The following is a 26,751-nucleotide window of genomic DNA, read 5'->3' as shown; positions in this document are numbered from 1 at the left end:
CTGAAACTCTCAAGAAAAACTACCACCACCACCACCACCAAAAAAAAAACCAAAAAACAAATTAAAAAATAAGACAGTTTGTTTTAAGCCAAGTCTGCCTCCAGGAGAATTTGTTGTGTTTATTTGTTCTTACTATTTTTGTTGTCATGAAAACCAGAAATGAGTTTAGCTTGCACCCCAGGTGGGAAATTAGAGAAGGGAGAACCTGTGTAAGTTGAAGTTTGTCACAGTAGGCAGAACAGTCGCTTTGCAGCCCAGGCCCATCTCGGGGTGCACTGCTTCACAGCTACACTGTAAAGTGTTCAAAATCCTCCCACCCACCCCAGAATATATATATATGTATATTAAAAAAAAATCCCCTGTCCATCTCTCAGTACACAAAAGGACCTCATCACACTGCAAAAATAGCAGTACCCACTTTGGTCAATTAAAACAAACAAACAAAAAAAAGCATACATTATTTTTTTTTAAATCTGTGTACTTACCTATAATAACCAATACAGCTAAAAGCACTACCTACATAGGCAAAACTTGGTATTGCATAATTCGTATAAATTTGAAACCCCTCCCCCCAAATATTAATTGGAAGATGAAAAACATGAAAGGTTAATAGAAAAAACACCAAAATACTGAAAATATTGCTGGTCGATTACAATTTTTAAGCGGCAACTATACACAGCCATGATATGCTTTATAAATGTGAGATAAAGGTATAACTGTCTAAAAAATCCATGATGTCACACATTTTTCTTCGTCTGGAGTACAAAATATTTTGTCATAAAAATGGTAAAGATTTAAAATGATAATAAATGCAGCAAAACAAGTGTAGTGATGTCACTTTTTTGATTTTTTTTGTTTTTTTTTTTTTGTTTTTTAGATTTCAAGGCAAGGCACGTAATGTGGACATTATATCTTCGTGCAAATTAGGATTACTGGAAAGAGTATTTTTAATTAAAATTTTAAGAGACATAGAGGCAAAATGTGTCTGCCCATGCACACTACAGATCTGTCAATACAAGAAATTTGTTTAACAAGGCTAATGTCTGAAAGCACCATGCAAGTTTTCAGCACCCTGATTACATTTGTTTTCTCAAGAGTGCGTTTTTATATCCTACACCCTGGCGTTCCCAGTTTGTAAACTGTAAGCTTTACCCCTGTGACATGGATTTGCCTGCCTCTGTCTCTATAATGCAGATTTTATAGAACCTTTTGTATACCCTATGGGTTCTTGATGCAACCAGTAATTTTAAATAAATAAATTCTACCTCCAAGGAGGCTGCAGCTAAACCAACATAAGTGCTGTTTTCATTAATTTGTTTTCCCTCAAGCACATGATTTGTCTTGATTTAATGCCTTTTTAAAGCCCTCAAAAACTGAGGGGAAAATAAATTCGTTCAAAATTATTTTAAATTCTTTTTTAATCCCCTCAATTTAGAGTCCAAGGGCTGAAGGACTTATAATCATGATTCCCCTTTAGATATAAATTTATAAATTGCACTTGCCTCTGTTAAGTGTTTCTTTTGTGGGGAAAATATTATATTAATTTTTACTGTTGCATGCAGAGATAACACTTCACCTACATAGAGGCATTTCTTCCATAGAGCCTTTGTGTTCAAACTGTTTTTTTTTCCTTTTTTCTTTTTTTCTTTTTTTTTTCTTTTTTTTAAAGATTTCAAACTGGGTTACACACTGGAAAAGGCTGGGTTAAGGGCCAAAATTTAATAAATCTGTACTGATAACTAAAGGCTACAGAGATTTTATATATATATTTTTTAACTTTTAGAAATCAGAGTGCTTATAAAATGGCTGGCTCATGGCTCTGTCACCCAGCACCTCTGATGCCGCCTCCTAGCCTTCGTTGGTGAAATAACCAGGAATAGTGATTCCATGCGTAAACAACAAGAATACTAAACCAATAAAACTAGCTTATCATGCAAATATTAAGGCATCTAGAAAGTCAGTTAAAATATATTGTCATAGAGACAGAACATCTATTTCCCAGCGGACTTCATGTAACAAAGGCTACGTTGCAGGGGCTGCGATCTACCATCAGTGAAATATCATCGACCCTTTTTATGTAATTACAGTTTCAACCTTAAGGGAATTAGTGATTGTAAGTGCTGCAATTGCTGGTCTATTATCTTCTTTCTTCAGTTTCTTTCCTTTCTCCCTTTTTGTTTGTTTTGTTTTGTCCAGTCTTCCTCTTTTCCTTTTTTTTTTTTTAATTTCTTAAACTACTGTTGTATTTCATTTTCCCTCAGTTGCTCGTTTCTGCTTGAAGGAAAGGTTCTCCAATTATGTTCAAACTGTAATTTTGGACATTTGCCGGTAGGATGGGTGTCCTATTTGATACTTGGAAAGGAACCAAGCTAGCCCAGGTACCAGGACTGTTGACAGGAGAGGGGCAGGAGGGAAGGAAGAGAAAAAGAAAAAATAAAATGTTAAAATCTACGACAATATTAGAAATATAAATTCCATAGGCATAAAAATACTATAACTTTTTATCAAAATTACGATTTAATATGAGCTAATGTGCTAAATTATAAATATTACACATATATACATATATACACTACATGGTCTATTTCTTTCACAGAAAGTAAGACTAATTGTGAAGCAGAAAAATCTCAAGTCGGACTCATACACAATTGTTGAACTCGATTGAGGATATTCTTTCCAAAATATTTGATCTCCTTCGATATAAGTACAATATGATTATCTTGTCCAATAAAAAGAAAAAGCAGCAAATCTACAATCATTCCAATATAGTTTGCCAATTACATTCTGATCTTGTTTTACTTTTAATTCATAAGCAATTCAGTGATAAGATGGGTTTGAATTTTTTACCTGTCTATCAGTTGAATAAAACTGAAAGCTTTAATGCAAGTTATTTCTTTTCCCTCACAATCAGAAAAAAAAGAAACATTTTTCAGAAAGGCCAATAATTTGTAACGTGTAATTTGGAATGCTGAGACTAGAAGCCTGGGCATTCCCTGTCCCTCCACATCAGTAATGCTACCACATCAGAGATGCTCTGAATTTGGGGGAGTTTGGAGGAGTGAATAAGAGGAATGCTGGAGGGAGTAAGTAGTTGAGATTCTAGCCCCTTTCCAACCAACTTGAATTTCACCTATGTTGGATTTAGGGCTGCAAAACAAAACAAAACAAAACAAAAAAAAAAGTAAAAAACAGTTCTCCAATTGCTACTTGCACAATCTCTCATTAAACAAGCATCATGTGGAGGTAAATAACACCAGATCTACATATCACAAAACAACCCCACACCATACATTTTGGGGTGTAACTAACCAGATGCATTATTTGTTTCAACACTCATCTCGGAATAAGTGTCAGCTAAGTAACAGCTTCATAAATAATCATGAGCCAAAAAACCATCAAATTGACAATTCTATACCCAGTTTTGTCATGATCTGGATTGAAGACAAAATTTCAGTGTTTTAAATTTAATTTAGTATCTCTTTCTTTACTTTTGCAATCATGAGATAAGGGATACTATTATTGTAGCTATCCATTTAGAAACCCTCATTTTTTCATATTTGAATTCCAAAGATACAAAAACCTTTACACAATATTAAGCTGAAGGAAAAACTTTGTCAAAAAAAAAAAAAAGAAACAAAGCTTGAATTAAGAAAAAAAGAACTTGATATATTTTTTTTACTCTATAAAAAATGTGGTTTATTACTACTTGTCTAGATACATATTTCTGAGTTCATATTTCAATTAAAAAAATCACAATGACCTTTTATGCTCAAGGGATTTTAAGATTAGACAATGAGCTCCATGACAGCAAAGCCCACCTCGCTTTTTTGCTGTCCATCTAATATAGTACCTAGCACATAGTAAATGTTCAATGAATTTTTAGATAAACAAATTAAGTGTTTCAAATCATACCCAACTATATGTTTTTAAATAGTGTTGCACATAATCATGTATTTTCACAAATACATTGTGACTTGGCTCCTATAAAAAGAAAACAGGCATCTCTGAACTTAAAACTAGAGATAGCTAGCATTAGCAAAAATTAATTGTACAGGAAAAATTAAATAGTAAGTCAAAAAAGAAATAATTCAGACTAAAAAGATATGTCCTTCTTATCTAATGAAAAATCATACTTGTAAAGAATAAAATAGCTGTTATTGAAACCTTTTCTAAGGAACTTAATTGCTTTCACGTATTTCTTTCTTCCCACACATATCTTCAACAATTATTTCTGTGCTTTGCACTACTGATTGGGAAGAATGTTACGTGATGAATCATAAAACCTATTTTCCCTTTAACCGTACTTCCACCACACTTTGTTACACAGTATTATTACAGCATTTATTACTTCATATCATGATTATCTGTAGCTATGATTATCTTACTGACTGAAAGCTGACCTTGTCCTTATAGAGTATGGCAACAGCTGATGTTTCTTAACAAATGAAATAAGTTACAAAAACAGGTATCTATTATTTTTAACCTGAAGAAGTGTGTATGAAAACCCAAAAAAAGACTAGCTCAAATTGATAATTCTTGACAGTAAAACACAATGTCGATAACAAACACATCACTTCGCAAAATCAACAAGAGTCCCAAATTAAATGGGCTCTAGCAAGTCATCTAGAGATTGGGTACTTTAGGAAAATAAAGTATATTTTAATGTTTGAAAATAGATGTGAATCCTTAAATGGAGGAGTTTATCTACTAATGGAAGAAAAGACATGATTTTGAGGTTTATTTTACAATAGCTTTCTTAGTCAATTCTTTAAAAGAGATTATATATTATTATTCTTTGGAAAATACTCAATGAAAATAAATTGATGCTACTGACTAATAGGACTCTTGCTGTAGAATATCTAACAAATTCAATTTAGATGTTTATTTAAACCTTTCAAACCTCCCATCCTACATTATGACCATGTCAAAATTGTAGTGTGCAATATATTTGTCAATACTGTTTATGCACCTTTGGGGGAAAATAAATCTTAAAGATTAACACTATGCAGACCCCATATATGAGTTTTACAAGTCTCTTATTGCCAATTTGTAGGTTAAGTTCAGAACTATAAGGCACAGACATTTGTAAGGGCTTTTTGGTAGTCCCATTGAGAAAAAAAAATCTGATAAAATGAATTCAAAGATTATGTTCAAACAAAATAACCTAGATCATTTAATTTCAAAAAGATAATACCTCAAATTGAATAGTTTTTCAGGCAAAAATAGAAGAGTGCTTTTTACATATCTAACTCTCTATATTTAAATAATGCCAATGATCACCAGTATGGATAAAATAAACACACATATTCAGATTTATCTATATATACAAACTAGTTACATTTAAAATACTTAAAAATTTTAATTCATAATGGAATGAGGATTATGTGAATAATCTTACGTTCAATCCAGTAATTTGTGCCTCTAAGAGAGGTGAGAATACAATTGAAAGATTTCAAAATATTTAAGGTCAAATTAAACTACTTCAGCAATTATCTTCAAGCATGCATTTATTTTGCTTTCATTAAAAGATCAGCTTTAGAAAATACATAAAGGCCATGTCATTAAAAAATCAATAAAGAAAGAATATAAGGACTTGAAGAAAATATCAGGCACAAAAAAAGGCAAAAAAGATTTGGACAGCACCTTAACACAAAGCAGAATTCACCCTAATGACTTCTACTCTATGTATACAATTGTGAAAAACAAAATGTCTGATACCATAGATAAGATTTTCACATTATTCTAACCAAATGTGGGATGTTCCAAAAAGGGTAGAAGCAAACAAATTATTTTGACCTTTAGCTGTATAAAGGGTAGGTGATAGTCCTTCTTCATTTCATACTGATCAGACTGCATCTGAAACATTGTATTTCTTCATGCATCACTCTTCAAGAGAAACAAACTCTATGGCATTTCTTTGGTGAAGAAACTCACCAAATAATGTCATATGAGGAACAGCTAACGGGAGACAAGTAAGACACGACGTTGAGTTGGAAAGAAATGTAGATCTCTTCTGTTTGGTTCAGGTTGACAGAATTAGTACAAAGGGAGAAACTTTCAAGATGATAACCATGTTGAGGGCATAATATGAGCAAGGTACCATATTTGGCATTTTACATATGCTACATTACTTAATTCTATCAATGAATTCTTGAAATTGCCATCATTATCCCCATTTCACAGATGAGAAAATTGAGACTTAAAGAACTTAAGTTACTTGCCCAAAGTTACCCACCTAGACCTCAGATATGAATCAATTCCGTCTGATTCCCATGGCCATTAACTATATTATACTGCTTCCCTGGGAAGTCAGACAGTGACCTAACGTTAGAAAGAAATTTTGAACAGAATTTTCTGATGGCAAAGTGAATTTGCTTCAATAGACAGTGAATTTCCCATGCCCCACACAGCTGGATCATAACCTAGCTACTGCTGCAGCAGACTTATATGCAGAATATGTGGTTGGTCTAGGTTATTAAGCAACACTGAAATTTGATATATCTATCTCATTTGAAAACAAATCTAGCTGAAGTTCTATTAGAGTGACCCAATGGTGAGGATTAAGGGAGAAGAAGATATCCATTTCTTCCTTTTGAAAATAATACACTATTTACATCTTTCTTATCCTGGATAAATTGGATAAAATTGTTGGTCTTCACATCTACAAGGAGTAAATAGATTCTATACCTTTCAATGAAAAAAAGAGAGAAAATTGCTCTGGGCAAGTCAATATTTAATGGTTGTGCTTTTAAAAATTATGCATTCTGTGCTGTGTCTTCTAGGCCAAAACAGGATTGGGCCCTTAACGTTTAACTGAGTAACCACCTAGGAACCATGGGGTGCCAAATAAACATATATGGAGTCATAAGTTGAGTAAGAAACCAAAAAAAATTAAGTCAAAGGTTTCGTTTCTGCTATTAATCATAGGTGGTTAAAATAAGAGCTATTTCAAAAATGGCAAAGTTCATTTATTACTAGTCATTGTTGACCTGATAATGGGTTGGGAAACTTATTTGTCAAACATTTTATAAAATGTCAAGGTATCCAATACACTAATACTTTTCAGGGGAGTAATAACCCATTGCCCATTCAGGTTTTACATACTAATTTAATCATAAGGCTACCATATTTACTTCAAAGACAGTAAGTACTCTTTTAAGAAGCTTACAAAATATGTCATAGGAATGAAGCACAAAGAATTGTATATATTCATACATACCTCAACTGTATCAGTAGCCACATTACTTATAGATAGCAATAAAAATAAGCAATGACCCAGAAAGCATGGAAAATAAATAAAATAAATACCTTAATTTAAACGAAGGATTTGCCTTTAATTCCTTTGCACCTGTTTCAAATATCCCTTAGAAGGAATTTTTTTTTTTTACCTCCTTGGCTAAATACCACTAATTTTACTGCTACAATGTTAACACAGAGATATTAGCATCTCCCCCAAAATGCACAATGAACAATTTTTCCTATTAAAAGCTAAAATCTGCCTGGAAAAAAAAAAATCAAAGGCAAGTTAATTAAGTATTAAGTTAGAAACCATGCTGTCCTGGATTGTATGTGTGGTACATTTGGACCAGCTGCTTATTTTAACATAACACAAAGGCTGCACAGAGTATCTTGTGAAAAAATGCTCAGACCAGTGGAAGGAATATATGGGTATTATTTAAGTACTCATATATTTAAGAATCATTATATATATTATTATATATTAAGAATCTATTTAAGAACTCATTAATATATTAGAATAAAATGGTAATAAATATACTAGTTGCTAGCACTTATATAGTATGTGTTAAGTAATAGTGCCAGGCACTGTTCTGTATGTTTCACCTACTTAAAATCTTTCAATCCTCAAAACAAACCTATGAGAAAAGTACCATATTAGTACTTTTCTGAATTTATACATGAGGAACATGAAGCTAGGAAGTTAAGTGTCTTCCCAATTCATATTGTTATTAAGTTGTAAAAGCCAGGATTTGAACTCTAGCAATGTGGTTCCAGGATCTATATTCTTACCCACTATACTTTAAATCTTTCATGAAACTTACTTTACTTTTTATCACTGGACAAGAATTTATATTATTCCTGAATTATAAATGAGATTCTATGAATTAAGGTCCACATCGTTTAGACATACTCTTGAGTTCAAACTTCAACACAAATCACTGCATTTTATCCAATTCCAGATTCTCTTCAGCTGAATGCAATATTTGCATTGATTATGTGCATACAGAGGTGGCTGTATGTCAATAATTTGCTTGTTGAGTTCCATTTCAGAGGACTCTAACCTGCAAGTAAGATATCCAAAGTGCTCTACACAGGTCTTGGGTTTCTCTGATTTATTCCCCCCATTTTTAAGGCTCATTATTGCCATCTGAACGATCCTATTTGCATGTAAGATGATATCTAATGATTATTACTATTTGTAATAATCTGTTTCGGAAAGCTCCCTGGCCAGCTCTTACCTGAACTGCAAAGTACTCTTGTGGGCTCTCTGGGAAACGCCAGATATCATAAACTGCAGGTGGCTCATGGAATTATTCTAACTGCAAGCAATAGCACGTCATAGTAATGAAAGAGAAATGTATTTGTTTCTTAACTAAGTAGGTAAATAGCCTTCTTTATTGCTACTCCTTAGGGACCAGTGGTTTTGAAGTAACATATCAAAACGGTAGGTCATCAAAGCTCATTAATTTATATTCAATTGTTTCAGTTGTGTGTGTTTTTATTGGGGCATGCTGGATGGAATGTTAACTTTACCATCTGCAAGTACTAACATTTTCGAAGTAAAATAATGGCATGTGCCAGTGGAATATTTTATCTAATGAAGAGCACAGGGCAAGAAGAGCCCTTATGTATGAGACCACTGCAGCTAAATATTAAATGTGCTCATTACAATTACTGTACTTTTCTAGTAAAAAAGCTCTTATAAAATCCTAGAAGACTCTTCAACAAGGCAATCTATATACTTAAGAGTAATAAAAACTTAATTTCCTGAAAATGTTTACTTTAGACATAAGAAAAATACCCTTCCCCCAAATAGGCCAAATTAAGTAGATTTGTAAAAAATTACGTTTGATATTTTTCATGTTTTAGAACAGAAAATGAAAGAGAATCATTATAAAGATGACTAATTGTAAATACATTACAGTACACACACACACACACACACACACACACACAACTTATGCAGCTGTGGGAGGTTTTAGCCAGTAAAAAAATATGGAATTATCAGGCTCAAAGTAATTATTTGATCTCCTCCCATAGACTATTACAGCGGAGAACGCTGCTTGTGGATTTCTATCCTCTTTCTCCTGTTTGTATTCGTCTCTATCCCTGGGCTCTTTTTCATTGTCATTGTCACAAGCGCTACAGCTCCCCTTATTAGCATATGTGAGTCTTCAACAGCAGACAAAATTTCTACAAAAACAGTGCTTCCAAATAGTGCTTTTCACTAGAGAAAACAGCCAAAGCATACTAAGTTAAACAGAAACGTAAGTTTTATACAAAAGCAAGAAGTGATTCTTTCCCAAATGATTTTCACTTAAAAGTAAATATTAGTGTTATTTACACAATTTTACCACTAAATGGAAGAACTTATTCATATCAGAATTCTGAAGTACAAAAATCACAAATGATTGAGGAACTGAGCATGTTGTTATACTTGCTACTCTGTTCACATGGTACAAAAAAAATCTGTCATCACATAAAATATAAATGAACAAAGAGGAAAATAATTGTAACTATCTACAATTTCTCAATATTTAAAATTTGCGTCCTTCAATTTCTTGAACTTAAATAGGCTTTTGCCTTTTTTCTTTTGTAATTTGATATTATGCTTATTATTATATCTACTCTATGCTTTGTTATTAAGTAAATGTGACTAAAAATTTACTAGGTACTTACTAACAGCACTAGCAAACACAAGAATCAAAAAAGGTAAGTTAATAAATGTTGCTTTGGTTCCTGAAGGAGCTGCTTTCTTAGAGATGTAATACATATGTAAATATGGCACTTTGCATAAAACATCTTCAGCTAAAGTAGGTGTTTAACATATTTCCTTTCATTGCAAAGGGTTAATGAGAAAGGTTTACATTTGGGAATTTTCTGAATCTTGCTCCTCCCTCTCCCGTTGTGCTGCCAAAAATCATCTGACAGGAAACGTAAGATTAAGTTTGTCCTACCTAAGCGAACAAAGAGTGCTCTGAACAGGCCACCGGTTTACTGCAGAGCGGGAACTTTTCTAATCCTGCTGGAATCTGCAGTGCTGCTCAGAAAATATCACGGAAAAAGTTGTTTTCTTTCCTCTAACATCTTGTCTCTGGATCGTCTCATTTTGGTCACACTGCAGATCCTGCTGCTTCTCCCATAAAGGTTAACTTAAAGCTCCAAACATAATCATGTGGAAAATGGACATTATTGATTCTTATGGTCCATTGTTCCCCTATCCTAAGTCCCTGAAGTTCAAGTTCAATCTGGAATTACATCATGTCTGGTTTCTCCTGGTTACCAGACGGCTTGAGACGTGACCACAGCTACAGAAAAAACAAACAGCCTTCTTCACGCTTCGGCTCCCCTATCGATTCAAACGTAAACTTTTTTTCTTTCTCTCAAGTATGCTTCAAGTATGGAGCATGGTTAATTTAGAGATTAAGTTCCAAATTAGATTATCTAATGGCATCTTAATGGATTGCTGACCCATTTCCTGTGGGATGGCAGCATGCAATTCTGGCTGGAATACAATTAATTTCTTAGGAAGTGTTCTGAAGAGTTTCCTAGATAAAAAGGAAACGCGTTGTGCAAATCTTTCTTTACAAATGGAGAAACTTAGGCAAAACTACAACAAATCCCGATGTGTTTTTCAACAGCCAGATCACAGATATTGCATGTGGGTGAACACCACATAATGTCATTTTTTAAGAACAGTAACATTGCTATTTTTTATTTCATAACAGGTGCGCATGATTTTGATGAGAACGGAGTAATTCGTTTAAGTAGATTATTCAAATACAAAAAGCAACACTAGTTAGCAACCCTGTTACCAAACAATGGTCGTATGCAAGTTTGGCTTTTGCAATTTTCCTCCTTGAAGCAAAGATTCTTGAGTTCATATACTTCTCCACATTTCTACTCTAGTCCCTGAGTGGTGCTAGGGGCCCAGAACGGTGTGTAAAAAGTTGAACATTTTGAACACACTTTAGAGCTGACAGCTGAAAAGGAAATTCAGCACTCTGAGAATAAAGCTCCCCCCAGGAACTCCAGGAACAACCCAGCTGTTGTACTGTAGTTATGTGTCAAGATAACAAACTGAAAGCAGGAAATGCTAACCTAGTGAATTTGCAGGGATCAGTCGAAGTGTAATGTTGAAATAAAAGTTAACTCTTTAATACTACCTATGGATAGATCTCATACTGCCTTTATCATATAAGTACCATACGTATATATATATATATATATATATGTGTGTGTGTGTGTGTGTACATACATATACACACATGCATATGTACACGTGTGTATATACACATGTACACACATACACCATATATACATATATATTTATATACCAACATATGGTTTGTGACTCTATATTACAGATTATTTTTGTTTAAATATTCATTCTTAAGTCATTGAGGATATATATTTTACAAAGAAAATTTTATGGACAAAGCAAGGAAAATGGTAGGTTCAAGACAGTGTTATGCAAATAAGATTATATGTATGAAATGAATGTTATTAGTCCTTCCTTTTTTGCCCCCCCCCACTCCTGACCAACCAGATCCAAATAATCTTTACTGGCTGCTAAATTTCTCTTGGGAAATCAAGCAACTCTCTAGAATTGCAGTAATAAACGACAATTTCTTACAAAAACATGTGTAAAGTAACTACAGAATGAAGTATTCAACTCATAGAAAGGAACTGCTAACACATGTAACATGGAAAATAGCTGATAAAAGTCTCTTTGGTGCCATTCAATTATGGCATCAGCAGAAACACAAAAACCCTTCCAATTATTTCAGTAAAATCTTCATTTATTCATTATTTCAGAGGCTGAGCAAATGGTTTGTGTAAACATATCCTTCAGTAACACGCGCATGTTTATTTTAGCCATCTGAAGGCTTCTTCTATGTTTATATAAGCCATCAGACACATACAGCCACTCACTTGTGGCTTTGCCTTTTCCTGAAAGGGGTGAAGGGGGAGAAGAGGGAATGAAACAATAAATCCAGTTTCTCTTTTGCATAAAGCACTCCCTCCAATGTTTTAAAATAACTTATGTTTATATTATTCTTGGATTGCCCTTTGGCTTTCTTTTTCATTCAATTATATTGCTCTTTCATATTTGATAGTACAAGCTATGTTCTGGCTATAGTTTCAGAAAGAAAGCCAATTAGGGAGTTAACTGATATATTTGTTTATACCCACATAACTCACATATGCAACAATATAATTTGTCCACATTGGAGGACAAAGCACAGACACAACAGTACCCTCAAGCAGCATAAGCAACTCATCACCCATTCCCCTCCTGAGAGCTGAGCCCCTCCTGACTCAAGCAGGAGTGAGCCATTCACCAACAGATTACACTCTGGATTAACTGTGATACCTGACCTTCGGGTTAGATAGAAAAATTCACTTAGGCGCAGGCAACACACACACACACACACACACACACACACACACACACACACCACTACTCACAAAATTCTGAGGTCAAAACAACAAAACACCTTCAGGGTTGCAACCTAATAAGTCTGTGAAAACTTTCCAAAGGAGTCAGCTTTGGTTCTTAAGGGAATGTTTATACATGGGGGGGAGGGGGAGGAGGCGGGTAGCACACTGGGAAGGAAAAGGATGGAGAAAATCTTCCAGCTTTGATTATACTTGCACAGCTTCCTCAGCACTGACATTTTCAGTCCCAAAAAAGGATCTGCATTTGACATGGAAACACCTCTACAGGAGGATTGGTATAAAGCAGAAAAGGGGGTGACCATGGCAAGTGATGGTATAAGGAAAGTAATGGCAACAAACAATCAAAACAAAACAAAGTGAAGCCAAAACACTGAGCAAAACCAAAACACTTTCTTTGGTTTTTCTACGACAAAGTCTCCAGGGATTGCCTTTTGTGAAAAACAAAAAGCAACAACCACAACAAAAATAACCTGATGTTTTCTTTATTCCATTATGACAAAGGCAAATTATTTAACCCTCTGGTTGAATATATCTACATTTCCTCATATTGTTTTCAGTTTATTCAGATAATTTTAAAGTTGTAGCAGTGCCCTGAAAATTTTAGATGTCTGTTATCTCTTGTAAAAGTAGTAGTGTTACAAACATTTATGATTTCCTTTTTCAATATCCTTTATAGAAAAAAACACATTAATAGTTTCATAAATAACCACAGGGCACAAACTATAAACCATAAACAAAGTATGAATATGTTGTACCACAGACATGGCCTACTTGTGTTATCAAACATGGGCTCCACTTGTACCTACCGTACTTTTGAAAACTGTCACAAAGCAAAGCACACTGCTGTCTTGAGTGTTTTTATTCTGAATTATATAATACCTAGATTTTAAGCGCTGTGAACATCTGTATTACTCACACAGCATTTGGGACAGCCCACCACAGACTCAGTAAACACCTGTTGAACGCATGAGCGTGATGCCTGCCATTACCAATTATGTGCCTTTTGAATCATGATAAAAACGGAACAAACCAAAAGCGACTTTTTAAAAGCTTTTTGAAGCATTAAGGCCATTCTATATACTGTTATCTACTAATAAAACAATTGCTATTTTGAGGTGCGGAAGACATCTTGGCTAAATGAATTCTGAATTTTTTTCTGACTCATTATGACCTGAAACGGCTTACTACACCAATTTTTCACCAAGAAGGGGATTTGTAACATGAACAATGTTCTCCTACGAACTGAGTTTAGTCATCATATTAACTCACTCTGATACAGTGTGTTCTGTGGTGATTCATTGTCCACTCACCTTTTCCTTTCTGGGACATCAATTTTTTCTTTGAAAAATTACTAGAAACTAGGCACAATTATATTTTAAATAATTTATATACTTATTTGGCTTTAATGTACTTTAGAGGTGCTGTCCTATTTTAGATAAGTAAATGTCCATCAGTAATCCACAGATTTGAAAGTTTACGTAGCTATAGCCACATTTAAAAACACAAGTACCCTTCATCTAATTTGCAATTCTTATAAATGGTAGAATTTCTATGTAGACATGGGCCATTTTGCTAACGGAGTACGGAATATAAGGAATTTATTTAATACAATTAAATCCAAACAGTGTTATCAAACCCAATTAAATTAATTTAAAAGTACTTAAGACAATTTAAGTAAGATATTTTCATTGAATTGAAGAGTATTAATTATTAAGACATTGCATAAGATGATTTCATTGAGATTATCTTCTTTTTTTATAAGTATATATATTGTATTTTTTCCAAATGCAGGAATTATATGTGTCTTGGGGGGAAGAATCAAAATACGTAAAAATGTATACATTTTAAAGTGGATGCTATACCAACCTTTAAAAAGGGGAAAAGTCATATTGTATTCATTTTAGGTAGTGAATTAATAAAAACTCATCAAGTTTTTAAAACAGAGTCCAACTAATTTTCTTAGTTTTTACCTGAGTAAAAATTGACACTTTATTAAATTAATTTTTTTTATACTCCACTCTTTAGCAGTTTCTATCAAGCATTATGGATATGGGCAGCCCACTGACAACTGATATCTGAGTATGTACTTTTAACAGAGGCACGTTCAGTCAAGAGAGGATTACAATCGCAGCAGGCCTGGGAAATTACGTTGGCTCTACTTTTGGTGAACTCCTTATGGGATTACCTCACTCTTCTGTAAATTTTTATCTCTTATTACATATGATTATACCATGAATTTTAATTATTTAATTTGTCAGTTTGACAGAACTTGTTCTTTATTAAAATAATATATAAGCTGATGCAGCACTACTTACTTTCTAACACCAACATATGAGACAATATCAGAACTAGTTTTGAAAATGAAGTTTTAGAGTAATTTTCTCAGCCTACCAAATAGTCAATTCTCAATGATTCACATCAATGTACAAACAGAAGTTAAAACTTTATTTAAACCAAATTCCCTCTTTAGCTATTGATTCCAACAATCTTCCCACTCCAAAACTTATGAGAGCTGCTAATAACAGTTCAGTTGACTAATTTGAAATTTTTCTTCTAGCTTTTCCCCTCTGACAGGGGAATAAATGAACAGTAAATGGCTTAAACTAAGCAGTCCAGGCAAGAGCTGAAAAGAGAAGATCTATAATGTAAAAGCCCAATGCTTTATCTTCAGATAGCTGAAAAATCTTCCCTAAAACAGATTTCATATTTCAGGTCCTAATATCTAAGTGCAAAATCACCCCCTTCAGGAAAAAATATTATAAATTGTTTAAAACATTTTACAGCACTTTGAAATTCCAATGATTAGTTAGCATATGTTATAGCCCCAAATTAATTTGAAGTTGCAGTTACATGAGAAATAAAGGAGGAGGGGAGGGAAAGAGGGATGGTATAGCCAAAACAACTAAATTTTTAACATATATTTTCTATAAAGCTAGTTAAAAACAAACACTACAGCTCATGTAATTTTTAAGTGTAAGTGTAGGGTTGGAAATAATTAAAATGTTACCTTTGCCAAGTAATTCCCAATGTATCCTCACTGGTACTGGGGTATAAATGCCTGCCGTTTTGATTCATGGTCCAGTCACAAATCCTCAGCTGTCAATTGAAACCTAGCAGTCAGATATGGATCGAGCAGTACTACAGTTTTTAGTATTTAAATGAACACATGCAAACTAGTACTGTACATGGCATTAACCTTACTTTCCCAAGAGGCAACTTAAAAAAAAAAAAAAAAAAAAAAAAGGCGAAAGAAAAACCTTACTCTGAAAAGCAAAATTCCTAGAATCTTTTCAGAAAAAGCTATTGCAATATGCTTCTCTATTAATTAAAGCATCCAAGAGAAACAAGTGCTTAGAACATAACAATTAGACATTATTAGAGTACAAATTGAGCTGCAATAAAAGCAAACGTTAATGTTCAATAGAGAGATATATTTTAGAAAAAAAATTTAAAAAAGCTTTTTTTAATGCAACATACCAAATAATCTGCACTGAGAAAAAGAATAACTGTAAGCATGCAGTTTGCAAAACATAAAAGACATGCAGTTTAGAGGAGAAAGGCCCCACCTTATAAACATTGTCCCTGACATATTTAGAAGCATCAAGATATTCAATTTTAGATGTTTACTAATTTTGTTTTATTCAATATGGCGTCATTTAGAAAGAGTTGATAAGAATTTCTACTTTTATTTTTAAACTCAGAGTAATGGCATTTCAAACACTTTACCACATCTGAATAGAGTGAGGAATGCACTGAATACAAGCTGAAACAAATTCTTCGCAGATCTCCGAATCATCAGCTCTGCCCTTCAGAGATTGTTCAAGTAACCCTATCCAGTTCTGTTTGGTTAACAGCTGCCCTACAGTGCTAGCAGATTAATTGAAAAGATATATTGCTTATTTTTATGCTTAAGAAAGTAAACTTATCTGGCTTTGGGAGGAAAAAACCACTAGAAAATCATGGTTTTTAATCTTTAGATAGCCACGCTGTAAATTAACTGCATCTTGCATTGAAAAGATGAATTATTCATAGCAATCCACTAAACCTTGTTTGCTGCTTTTCATTGATAATTTCTAAAAGATGATGATTGGAGCCAAGTGCCTCTAATGATAAATTATTCCAATCCTTTCTGATAATGTTATGACTTAAAAAAATGGTTATTAAGAATCTTTACATTTCCTGTTAGACTCTTGATTTCTACGTACTCAAGTAGAAGTGATTCTGGAGTTTTAGAATAATAGTTTTTGCTCATTTTTCTATAGTCTACGAGGATCCAAAAATACCTCTTAAGATTTCTAAAACATGTGTTTTAATTATATTGATATTTCTGGTAAAGGTAATATTGAAATTTAAAGAACTGAAAAAAAATCCCTTAATGTAGATAAATAGATGAATAGGTAGGTAGTTAGATAAACAGATTGATAGATATGTACGTTCTGTTCAGGATATATGTCATAAAGAAGTCATAAGTTTGTAAACTAAATTAGAATGGAAAATATTCTTAAAATGGATAATACTTGTATAAAGGAGAAAATGCACATTTGATTCTTTTAAATCAAGCAGATGACAAAACTTTATGGCAAGATTTTTTTTAAAGGTTCTCAAAATGGATCATCTAATTACAAATGCAATGTGATGAGGCAATCTGAAATTGTTTTTCTACAGTAACAGTAAACCAGTTGTCTATTTCAAAATACACTTTTTAAAAAAGCAATACTATGAAAATAATCTAAAACCAATTCAAAAAACTTGATTTTGTATAAAGATTACCTTAGGGACCTCTTACTGATTCTGCTCTAGCCAGTGAAAATCCTGGTTTTGAGTCAATTAAACAGTCTCAAGAAGGGAAGACTATATTTAGGCATAGCCCACAATAATTCTGCTAATTATTAACTTCAGGTTAGTTACTGTGGGGCTCTCAGGTTAAACTGGAGAAATTTCAGAAGACACTTTCACCAAGCCAGGTAAACCTAAATATCACTCACTAATTGGCTTATAGTCCCACAGACAATTGAAGGAACTCTATGTCTCCTGGGAAAACTGCATATATAAATTGTTCATATTTTGTCACTCATGTTGCTAATTTCTTGTTTGTTTACTTATTTACCATTCCAAAAAATTTCAAGTAGGTTATCTTTGGCCACATGTAAAATACTTAAAAGCAATGAACTTTCAGACTTTTCTTTCCGAAGAGTCAAAGGGGTTAAAGCTAACTATAGCTATTTATTTTCATTCATCGTTCAGATACATGCCATAAGAATATTTTATCCCAAACAGAAAACATGCTTAAATACATACAAAATGATCACTGACTATATATAATAATATAATTCAATATCAAATAAATTGGCAGGATATTAACTAGTATTGAATTAATTTCCTTTCAGTTACTGAAAACATAAAATATAATTTAATTACTTAGATTGTGGACTAGCATTATCAAAGTTTTAAAAAATTTCTGAGGAAACATGTTTATACATGCTTATATGTCAAAACTTACTTAAACTACGTTACTTCAACAAAAGCCTCCCTCATCATGTTTATTTAAAAACATATTAATTAAGCTTCTTTTGCATAAAGCATCTCTGAATTAATAAACTTCCTGATAAAGTGAAAATTTAAAAGTGATACTGTGAGTAGGGGAAACAATTAAAACAGAAATCACCTATTCACCTAAGATTTCCGTGAAACTAATTCCTAATTAAATCAATTACTAAGAATCTTATTTGACCAAGATAGTCCTGACTTAGCAAATTTTTAACAAATTCTCTGTGAAGAAAGGTTAATACTAGGGGTATGTAAGCTTCTTTTGGGGCATGTTAAATAATTTTGGTATTAGTATAATTCACTATTCCTAACAAAAATAATTTTACAGTAGGCTTTAAATAAATTTAAAATAACAGATGACAATATTATTTGAGGTTGGTGTGGTGATTCCTCAGTTTCTGTCTTGTGAGTGAGTCGGTGTTATATTTGGCTATCAATTAATTTTTAAATTAAATTTTAAAACTTTAATTTTAAGTGGTATATGAATTTCAATAACTCGTGAGTTTTTTCAACTACTTTCCCTCAAAAATTAGGAAATTACCTCCCCCCCTATAGTACTCAAACTTAAAATACCAGGTACAGATTAGTTTAGAGATTTAGTCTGTTAAAGTTTTGTTTGTATGTGTAGGTGATCAGCAATTCTTATATATGTAACAGTATAGACAGACCTGATCATATGCATACTCTTCCCGAAATGCAAATTCATATGAATCATTTCAATTCTTTAATTTATATGTATCTACTCATATGAAATTAGATTGTCTAGAAAATTAAGGTAAAATTTATATTGAAACAATTTATGCCCAGAATTCCAAAAACAAACAAAAGGTGAAGTAAGGAAGTACGATTCTCTTCCAAAAGAGCGATGAGTAAAGGGGTATGGTTGAAATAATCCAAACAAGTAAGAGAGAAGGGAAGACCAAGATCTCATGGCCTATGTTCTTAGGATGGACGAAGTTCCATCAAGTCTCTGGAGTGAGAATCTTGTTCCTCTCCCAACTTGAATGAGAATGAGATTGTTTCAGAAAAACACGGATGGGGACCACCTAGTTTCCCTTAAAAAACTGCACAAGGGGAAACACCAAAGATTTGGATCACTATCCTTTCCTACACTGCACTCAAATATTCATGCAGGTAAGCTGATGGCCAGAAAGAATCAATACTGCTTGTGATTTCAGAATACGTTCGTTTATTCAAATGAGGTCCCTCCATTGTTATGAAAAGGGGTTTTGTTAAATACTTAGCAATTAGCTTTGGAATAAAGGAAAGAAGGTAAGCAAAATGTTCTACTTTGCTAGACTCAGCAAACAGTCTGATGTACTAATAGTGCCTCATGATGACATCAGCTCTCAACTGAACCAATAAACCATTAAACTGTGAACAGCACAATCAACACAGGCAAATTTACCTTTTCACTATTTTTTTTTTTACGTTTACAGTGACCTCAAGGGAATATCTTAAATGATGTGTTTTATGTTCTCTTAGGTTTCTTCATTTCTCCAGATAGCCTCAAGGCAACAGATTTTTGGGGGTAGAGGTGTTTTTTTTTGGGGGGGGATGTTGTTTAAAAAAAGATTAACACTCCAATAGTCATGCTTTTAACTCTTAGATTAGTAGAATTCTATTTTATTACTACTATTAATTATCATGGAGCAAATAAAATGGCCTCTGAATGAATAGGATGTAGCCCTAGTAAACAAGCAAAATGGTCACAATAAAATTGTGTTACATGTGGGACATATAACACATATTTAAAAAACAACAACAAGGTATTTAAGATCACCCTGGTACCTTACAGTTACTTCTAATGTCAATTTCTGAAACCTATGCTTCTTGATGTTTAAGTTAATTAGCATAGTAGCATTAAGTGAAATGGGTATGAATAGTCCATGAACTAATTAAACATTGCTGACCATAAATCATAAGTATTAGACAATGGAAAGTTTTTTGTTGTTGTTGCTTTTTAGATGGAGGCAACTTTACCTTGTAAAGTTTAAAGTTTCAAGGGAACTGAAAAATTGGGTAGTTCAACCTCTTTATTTTCCTTTCCAAAATAAGGATACAGGATAGCAACGTTAGACATGCTTTGTTCTTGTCTAACCTCCTGATTCTGAATCCCTGGTTCTCACCCAGGACACCAATTTGCCTGTCACTGTTCTTTTCCTACCCTAGCCTTTATGGGCAGTCCAAGAATATGTAAAGCTGTAATGTCCATAATTCTAACCTTCAGAATTTCCTCCACTTCCCTGATTTAACTAAGATATTTTAAAGTTAATATTTTCTAATAGAAGATAATTTTTCCCTTGTAATTTTATTGATTGAAATCTAAGGTTTCAGGAAACACAATTTTATTTTTATATTAATTACAATAGTTTTTACCTGGATATTAGTCTTTGATAACAAGTAAAAATAAGTTACTAAATAAATGAATGGATGATAAAAAAACAGACCATAGAAGGTTTTTGTTTCATTTTGTTTGGGGTTTTTTTTGTTTTGTTTTGTTTTGTTTTAAGAACTAGTCAAAAAGCTAAACATTTGCATGGCCATTATTTTGACTTGAAACTTCCTTTAAATGTGTTTCCTTTCCAACCAGCATATGTGAAAAGTGACCTCTTATCCATTTACATACCTACCCAGAAGTCATATGATAGGGTTTTGCGTCAAGCTGTCAATTATGATAACAGACACAATCAGAACAGCCCAAGTGTTGATAGCCTGCTTCCTGGTTTTATTGAAAAGTTTGTTGATAGTCCACTTGTGTCATTTCAGATGCTTGCCTCTAATAAAAAACTACCTTTCCAGAGGTTTTAATGTACCTAGCTTTGACTTTGCCATTTTGTTTGCTAGGACAAATATTAAAGAGATTTTAGTTAATATCCTTATTTAAAAAAAATCCTACAGACACAATTTCTTTAAAAGGACATTTGGTGTAACAGAAAGTTTCAGTGTAATGAAAAGCACTTTAAAATTCTAGTTTCAAAATTATATCAAAAGTGTTTAAAAATATTTTGATATAAAGTAGTCCAGCAATTGAAATTGAAATAGTAGCATTATATAGTCATGCAAGAGATGTGACATGCACCAGTAAAATCCATGCAATTGTGATGAGTAATGCAAGGACCTGAGGTGATCAGGCCAGTCATTCATTAGCTCTAATAATAGTAGCATATATAGTCAGGAGATTATAATTTTGAGATTATGACGATAAACCTTATGTCTTATAAACTAGGGCTTACTTGACCTTGTTGTCTCACTTAGGGAAGGCAAAAGTCACCTCCCATTTGTTCCATCTAAAATCTCAACTCAAATATCAAAGGTTAATATGCACTTCAATAGCTGTTCAAATAGCAATCTTGTACTTCCAAACAAGAAGTTTTCTTAGCTACAAACTTTTATTTCCAACTTGTAAAAAGGCTTTTTTTTTAATATGTTGTATTAGTGTTTAATAGTAAGGATTTATATTTTTATTACAATCTTACACTCCAATAAAATGGTGATAATAAAGTTAACTAGACCCTCTTATATTATCAAACTTTCTATAAGAGCAAAGAAAGAAGGCCTTCAATTTAGCAAATTTATTATGAGGCTGGCCAGATAAGGAACTGGTGCTAATTCAAGTAAGTTGTCTCATATCTGCCATTTATACTAAAAGTGTTAGACTGGATTATAAAATAATTTCTGTATTTTCTAAGCAACATCCATCACGCTGCTATATAGTTCCTCTTTTCTCAGAGAGACAAAACTTGGGAAATGTAGTGCCTATCACAATGAATGTGCACAGGCTGTGCATGAAGTATAAGGAGGAAAGGAAACACTGCATTTTACTAAACTTCTGTGAAGTTATGCCAGAGAGGAGGTCATTAACACTTCTGAAAAAGTTCCAAATAATAAAAAGACATTTCTCAGCAGAGACTGAAGCATTCGGTTTGCCAAAGCAGGACCTACGAGTTCTTCAAGCCACCACACCATCTTCCAATAGAAAAGTTAAAGAAGAATGAAGCTCCAATGAAGGTTCTCATTTTCATTTCCCCCATGCCAATAGTGGGTGCATTAACTAAGATAATTGTCCCAAAGGCAGTCTAGCTCCAGACCTTGAATAACACTCAAGATTGTGTTAGGAGATAACGGAAAATTTTAAAGTCCTGATCAGCTGACAGGAGCTGATTATTATAATTAGAGAGAATTGTTTTCAATGGCAAATTTTTAACTGGTTTATGTGAATCTTTTAGAAATATTCTTCATGACCATGTGATTTTCTTTTTTAGACTTAAATATCATATTTGAGATATCACAATGATAGGTGAAATTCCTGAGTCAGAAAAAAAACTAGTATTTCAAGGCAGTTAGCAACCAGTTTTAATCATTATAAAAAGGAACATGGAAATGTATAATTAATAACAACTGTCTGGGTACCAAGTTAATGGTACAGTAGTATATATTTTTAGTATTCAGATTTGCAAATATGAATGTATTACTCTTACAAGTGAAACATAAGGTTAATTTTAACATTCTTCCATTTGAATTTCAGAATGCCAATATCCTTATGTGCTAGAAATTACTATATTGAAAGCTCTGCTTTAGTGTCATTTTGTAGAAAGATGTTTATGATAGTCAAAATTATTCAACAATTTAAAATTTATTGTTAACTCTAATTTATGTAGGGTGTATTAAAGTTCTTTTCTAAGGAAAAATAGCACTCAGCAATGCACATCAATACTTTTCATAACCTAAAAGGATAAATCTTTATAAAGCAGCCGCCAATGAACTGAAGAATGTACCTGGTGACAATATTTATTCTTAAGAGGTCATGTATATTAAGGGTTATGGGGGATGTTTAAAAGAACCCTCTCAGACTAAAACCATTGCCTTTCTAATTTTAAATTTCTCCTAGGTAATATAAAATGATTGATTACCTTTATTTCATGTACCCCTTGATTTGCCTTTTCATTCATCATTGAGTACTTTAAACCAAATGCATTTAGAACCTGCTGCTAGAAGACTGGTCTCTTTTAAATCTTTGTAAAGTAATGAAAGGACACAGTAAATCAATCTCATTTCTGCTGTAGAAAAGAATAACCTTTACTCTACTGAAGTCATTTAGACTATTTCTGTCCCTCTGTTCCTGGATAGTAAACATAAAACTTCATCTCTACAATTCTTTTAACATTTGAAAGGATAAAATAAGCTTTTAACTGGAGGCTTAGTTTAGTAATATACATGTATAGTATGATATGCATACACATTCATTTTCTGCATGCCTCCAAATTGTAGCTCATTATGAATTTGGCACAGTGGGCTTTTTCAATTCAAAAAGTAGGACTAACTCTATCATTATACAGAGGACCAATTATCTTTCTGCATGGCACTTAAAACTCAACATTACAGTTTCAGTTATGAAGTTATACAGTTTTTTCTTCCAAGGATCAATACACATTATATATTCTATAAATATCAACTGCATTTGATTAAACAAATCACATTTATATTGTAAGGGGTTTTACTTGACACTGTCCACTTAAAAAACAAGTGGTGGTCCTTGATGAAAAAAGTTCTGCAATTCATATACTTGTGTATATATTTTTCAATTAAAATGTACTCAGAACCCTATCCTCATTAAGACTCATGTGTTCCGTGATGCTTTCTAACTTTGCTTGATTTATCCTTAGATATGTGAAAGAAGTAACTTTTATATAATGAACTTTTGGGATCATAATTCTATGGGGCTCTAATGTTAGTCATAAATGATCAATAAAAAAAATAAAGTTTCGATAGATCAGGATAGGGAAAGGAGATGCTTCTAAATACATGGAATTGGTTATAATATTCTGACTGTTTGGGGCCAAAGGTTTTAAATGATGGAGGCATGTTTCTATGAATTAAAACCTAACTGGAAATTAGAGATGTGTCATAAAGAATAATGTAAATCCCATGACAAAAATATTTATGAAAACACGTGGAATCATTTTTTAAAGAACAAGTTTCTAAACCTGTAAATCCTGCATATGATTTTTAAAAACACAACGAACATATACATTTGTCAAATAGAACCATATTATAGTAATTATAACACATTTCATATTATAGCAATTTTAGAGGTGAAAAAAGCAACATTCCAGAGAATTACGTTGAAAAGCCAATGGCTGGCAAAACCACTAATTATTACTTGGTATTTTCATAACTGTGTACAGATGTTTTCAGTTAGTTTTCACTCTTTTGTTTTGTTTTGTTTTTCTTTTTTTAAACCTGGCAAAACATCAAGTATCTTGAATAAGCTATCATCTTTAGGATTTTCTCTGAACTCTGCATGTGATGACCTTTAATATATGCAGTCTTCCACCTTGGTCTGCAACTGGGCAGGACTCAAGAATTCCACATGAAGCACAGTTAAGATAGGAACAATAAGCATACGCAAGATGGGCAGGTCTAGAACAAAAGAAACTGGCCTGAGTACCTGTGCAGCCTTACTACGTATGTAAAAACTCACACACCAGTACATACAACTTAGATTATACATGAAGAGCAAGTCAGTTAATACCAGCTCTTTCTTATTCATTATAGACTATTTTTCCCTGTGTAATATTTTGTACACTGTTAATCTCAAGCTGCTGTGCTATCAAAACTTGAGCCCAGCCAACATATGCATCATAAAATATATTTAAATTCTGAAGTAGTGACAATTATTTCTGTCATCCTGTAACTAGAATCATAGGATTTCGGTATTGGTATGATCCATGCTTTTGACTGTGGCTAATTGGCTTATAAGTCACCATTAATCCTGTACACCTTCATAGTCTGGGTAAACATTTCATTTGCTTTAAATTTACAGCATTAATGAGATGTGAAATTTAAAATGCTACTTGAAACATAAATGATGTAAGAAAGCAGAACAAAAAAAAAGTGTTTTATCACAACTGAAATCAGTAAACCAATTTAAACCTATTAAAAAATGTATGATGTGTCGCCTGAGATGTTAGCTTCATAACTCCTCTTCCTGGACTAAAATACCAAAATGGGGAGTAAAACATCTTGAAAATCTGAAAGAGCTCAAAAACACAAATTGTGTACTGCTTCTATTCTAATTGGCTTTTAAATCAATTCTCAATTTTTGTCTTTGGAAGCTATAGGCTAGTAAGTTCTCAACAGCCAATAAAGACTGAGAAAAATACTCTTTGGATGAAACACTGTTGATCATGAAAGTCATCGATATATGCAAAAGATAGGAAAGGCCTTGAGCCAATTTGAGAAACCCTGCTCAGAGAGGCAAGAAACAAAGAGGAAATAAGAAAATGTTTTGGAAAATGAAATAATCAAATTTTTTCTCAGAAGCCCCGTGAGCCCCGTTCTGAGTCCAGATCTGAGAAGCAGCATGGAGAAAAGCACCAGTGCGAAAGCGCGGCTACACCATTACACCTGGGTGAAACTTGCCCACCTGTTGCTGATGTAGGAAGGATGGGTCTCTTGGACTTAGTCCCACATATCGATTGGCTTGAGATGTGCCTGAGGCTGTGTAGGCTGATTAAGGAAGAACAAAAACAAAGATAAAAATTGTGAACTATCAGAATGAACACCCTGTCCATGTAAAAGAAACCCAGAGAAGTGGGACTTGCAACCACAAAAAAAAAAGTGTGTCTATGTTTCTTCTCTTTTGTCTGAGTGATCGCTGAGTGATATAAAAGAAATGGTGGTTGATCTCAAATCAATTAGTTTATCCCCCTCCCCAAAAATCGATCTGGTAAAACATATCCCATCGTTTGGTGGGGGCATCTCACACTTACGTGCTCCAGTTAGTCTTGCAGAAGTACCAAAGACTGGCAAAACAGAAGAGCTCTTTTCCTAGGTGTGCCTTTTTAGCAGGTATTAATTGTCTAATCATGGAATAATCAATGATGGTCTGTGAGTCTAAATGTAAAAGCAGACTGAAAGTCTGTCAGGCAAAAGTGAAAGCTTTCAATGACTGGATTTAGGCAAATGTGCTTGATAATACAGGATGAAAAATGTCACTTAAGTCTTATTAAAAGAAAATCTAATGTGACTAACATGAAGGAGAAGCCTATTTTTATTATACTATCTAGAATAAATTAGCTCAGTATTTTATTGAATGTGAAAATGACCTTAAGTTTGATAGAAATGTTTTTGAGAAGAAAAAAAATTATCTTCCATAAGCACAAATAGTTTCTTGTGAATGGCACAGGGAGTTGAGGGCACTTTTTAAATACATGGCCACCAGGTAAGTAAATAGATACAGTGAATGCTCCTTAAATTATTAGTCTTTCCTTGGAAGTACTCTTTGTACAGGTGCTTTTTGGTACAGAGTGAATTTTTCAAAAAAAATCTCCTTATTCTTAAAGAATTTTGTTTCTTTTCACAAGGAAAGAACTAATGTATCTTCCCAGCCCTAAGCAATCCCATTACTCCATGTTGGATTAAACAGAAGAACTAAATGTTTACCATTTATAGTATATCTATAGATCTGAAAAAATAACTAAACTGTTTGGTGTAAAA

General features: G+C 33.1%; 1 protein-coding gene across 8 annotated transcripts in view; it reads right to left on the bottom strand.

Moving 5' to 3' along the window:
- Positions 1–875: 875 nt before the first annotated feature.
- The window catches only part of NFIB (nuclear factor I B), a 213,540-nt gene continuing 187,664 nt past the window's right edge, over positions 876–26,751 (bottom strand). For 3 of the 8 annotated variants that reach the window (XM_081066981.1, XM_081066982.1, XM_081066983.1), the window contains exons 10-12: positions 25,679–25,761; positions 15,710–15,798; positions 876–2,387 (exon numbers count right to left, since the gene is read on the bottom strand). In XM_081066981.1, coding sequence (XP_080923107.1) covers positions 2,258–2,387; positions 15,710–15,798; positions 25,679–25,761 — 302 coding nt within the window. In that variant the 3' untranslated portion in view covers positions 876–2,257. The remainder of the gene's footprint in view (positions 2,388–15,709; positions 15,799–25,678; positions 25,762–26,751) is intronic. The other 5 variants (XM_081066987.1, XM_081066988.1, XM_081066985.1 and 2 more) reach the window with 4 other exon arrangements.

Source organism: Rhinolophus hipposideros (genome assembly GCF_964194185.1).
Source record: "Rhinolophus hipposideros genome assembly, chromosome: 11".
Lineage (NCBI taxonomy): Eukaryota > Metazoa > Chordata > Mammalia > Chiroptera > Rhinolophidae > Rhinolophus > Rhinolophus hipposideros.
Note: the sequence above shows the minus strand (reverse complement) of the source record. Positions and strands in the feature narration are given on the sequence as shown.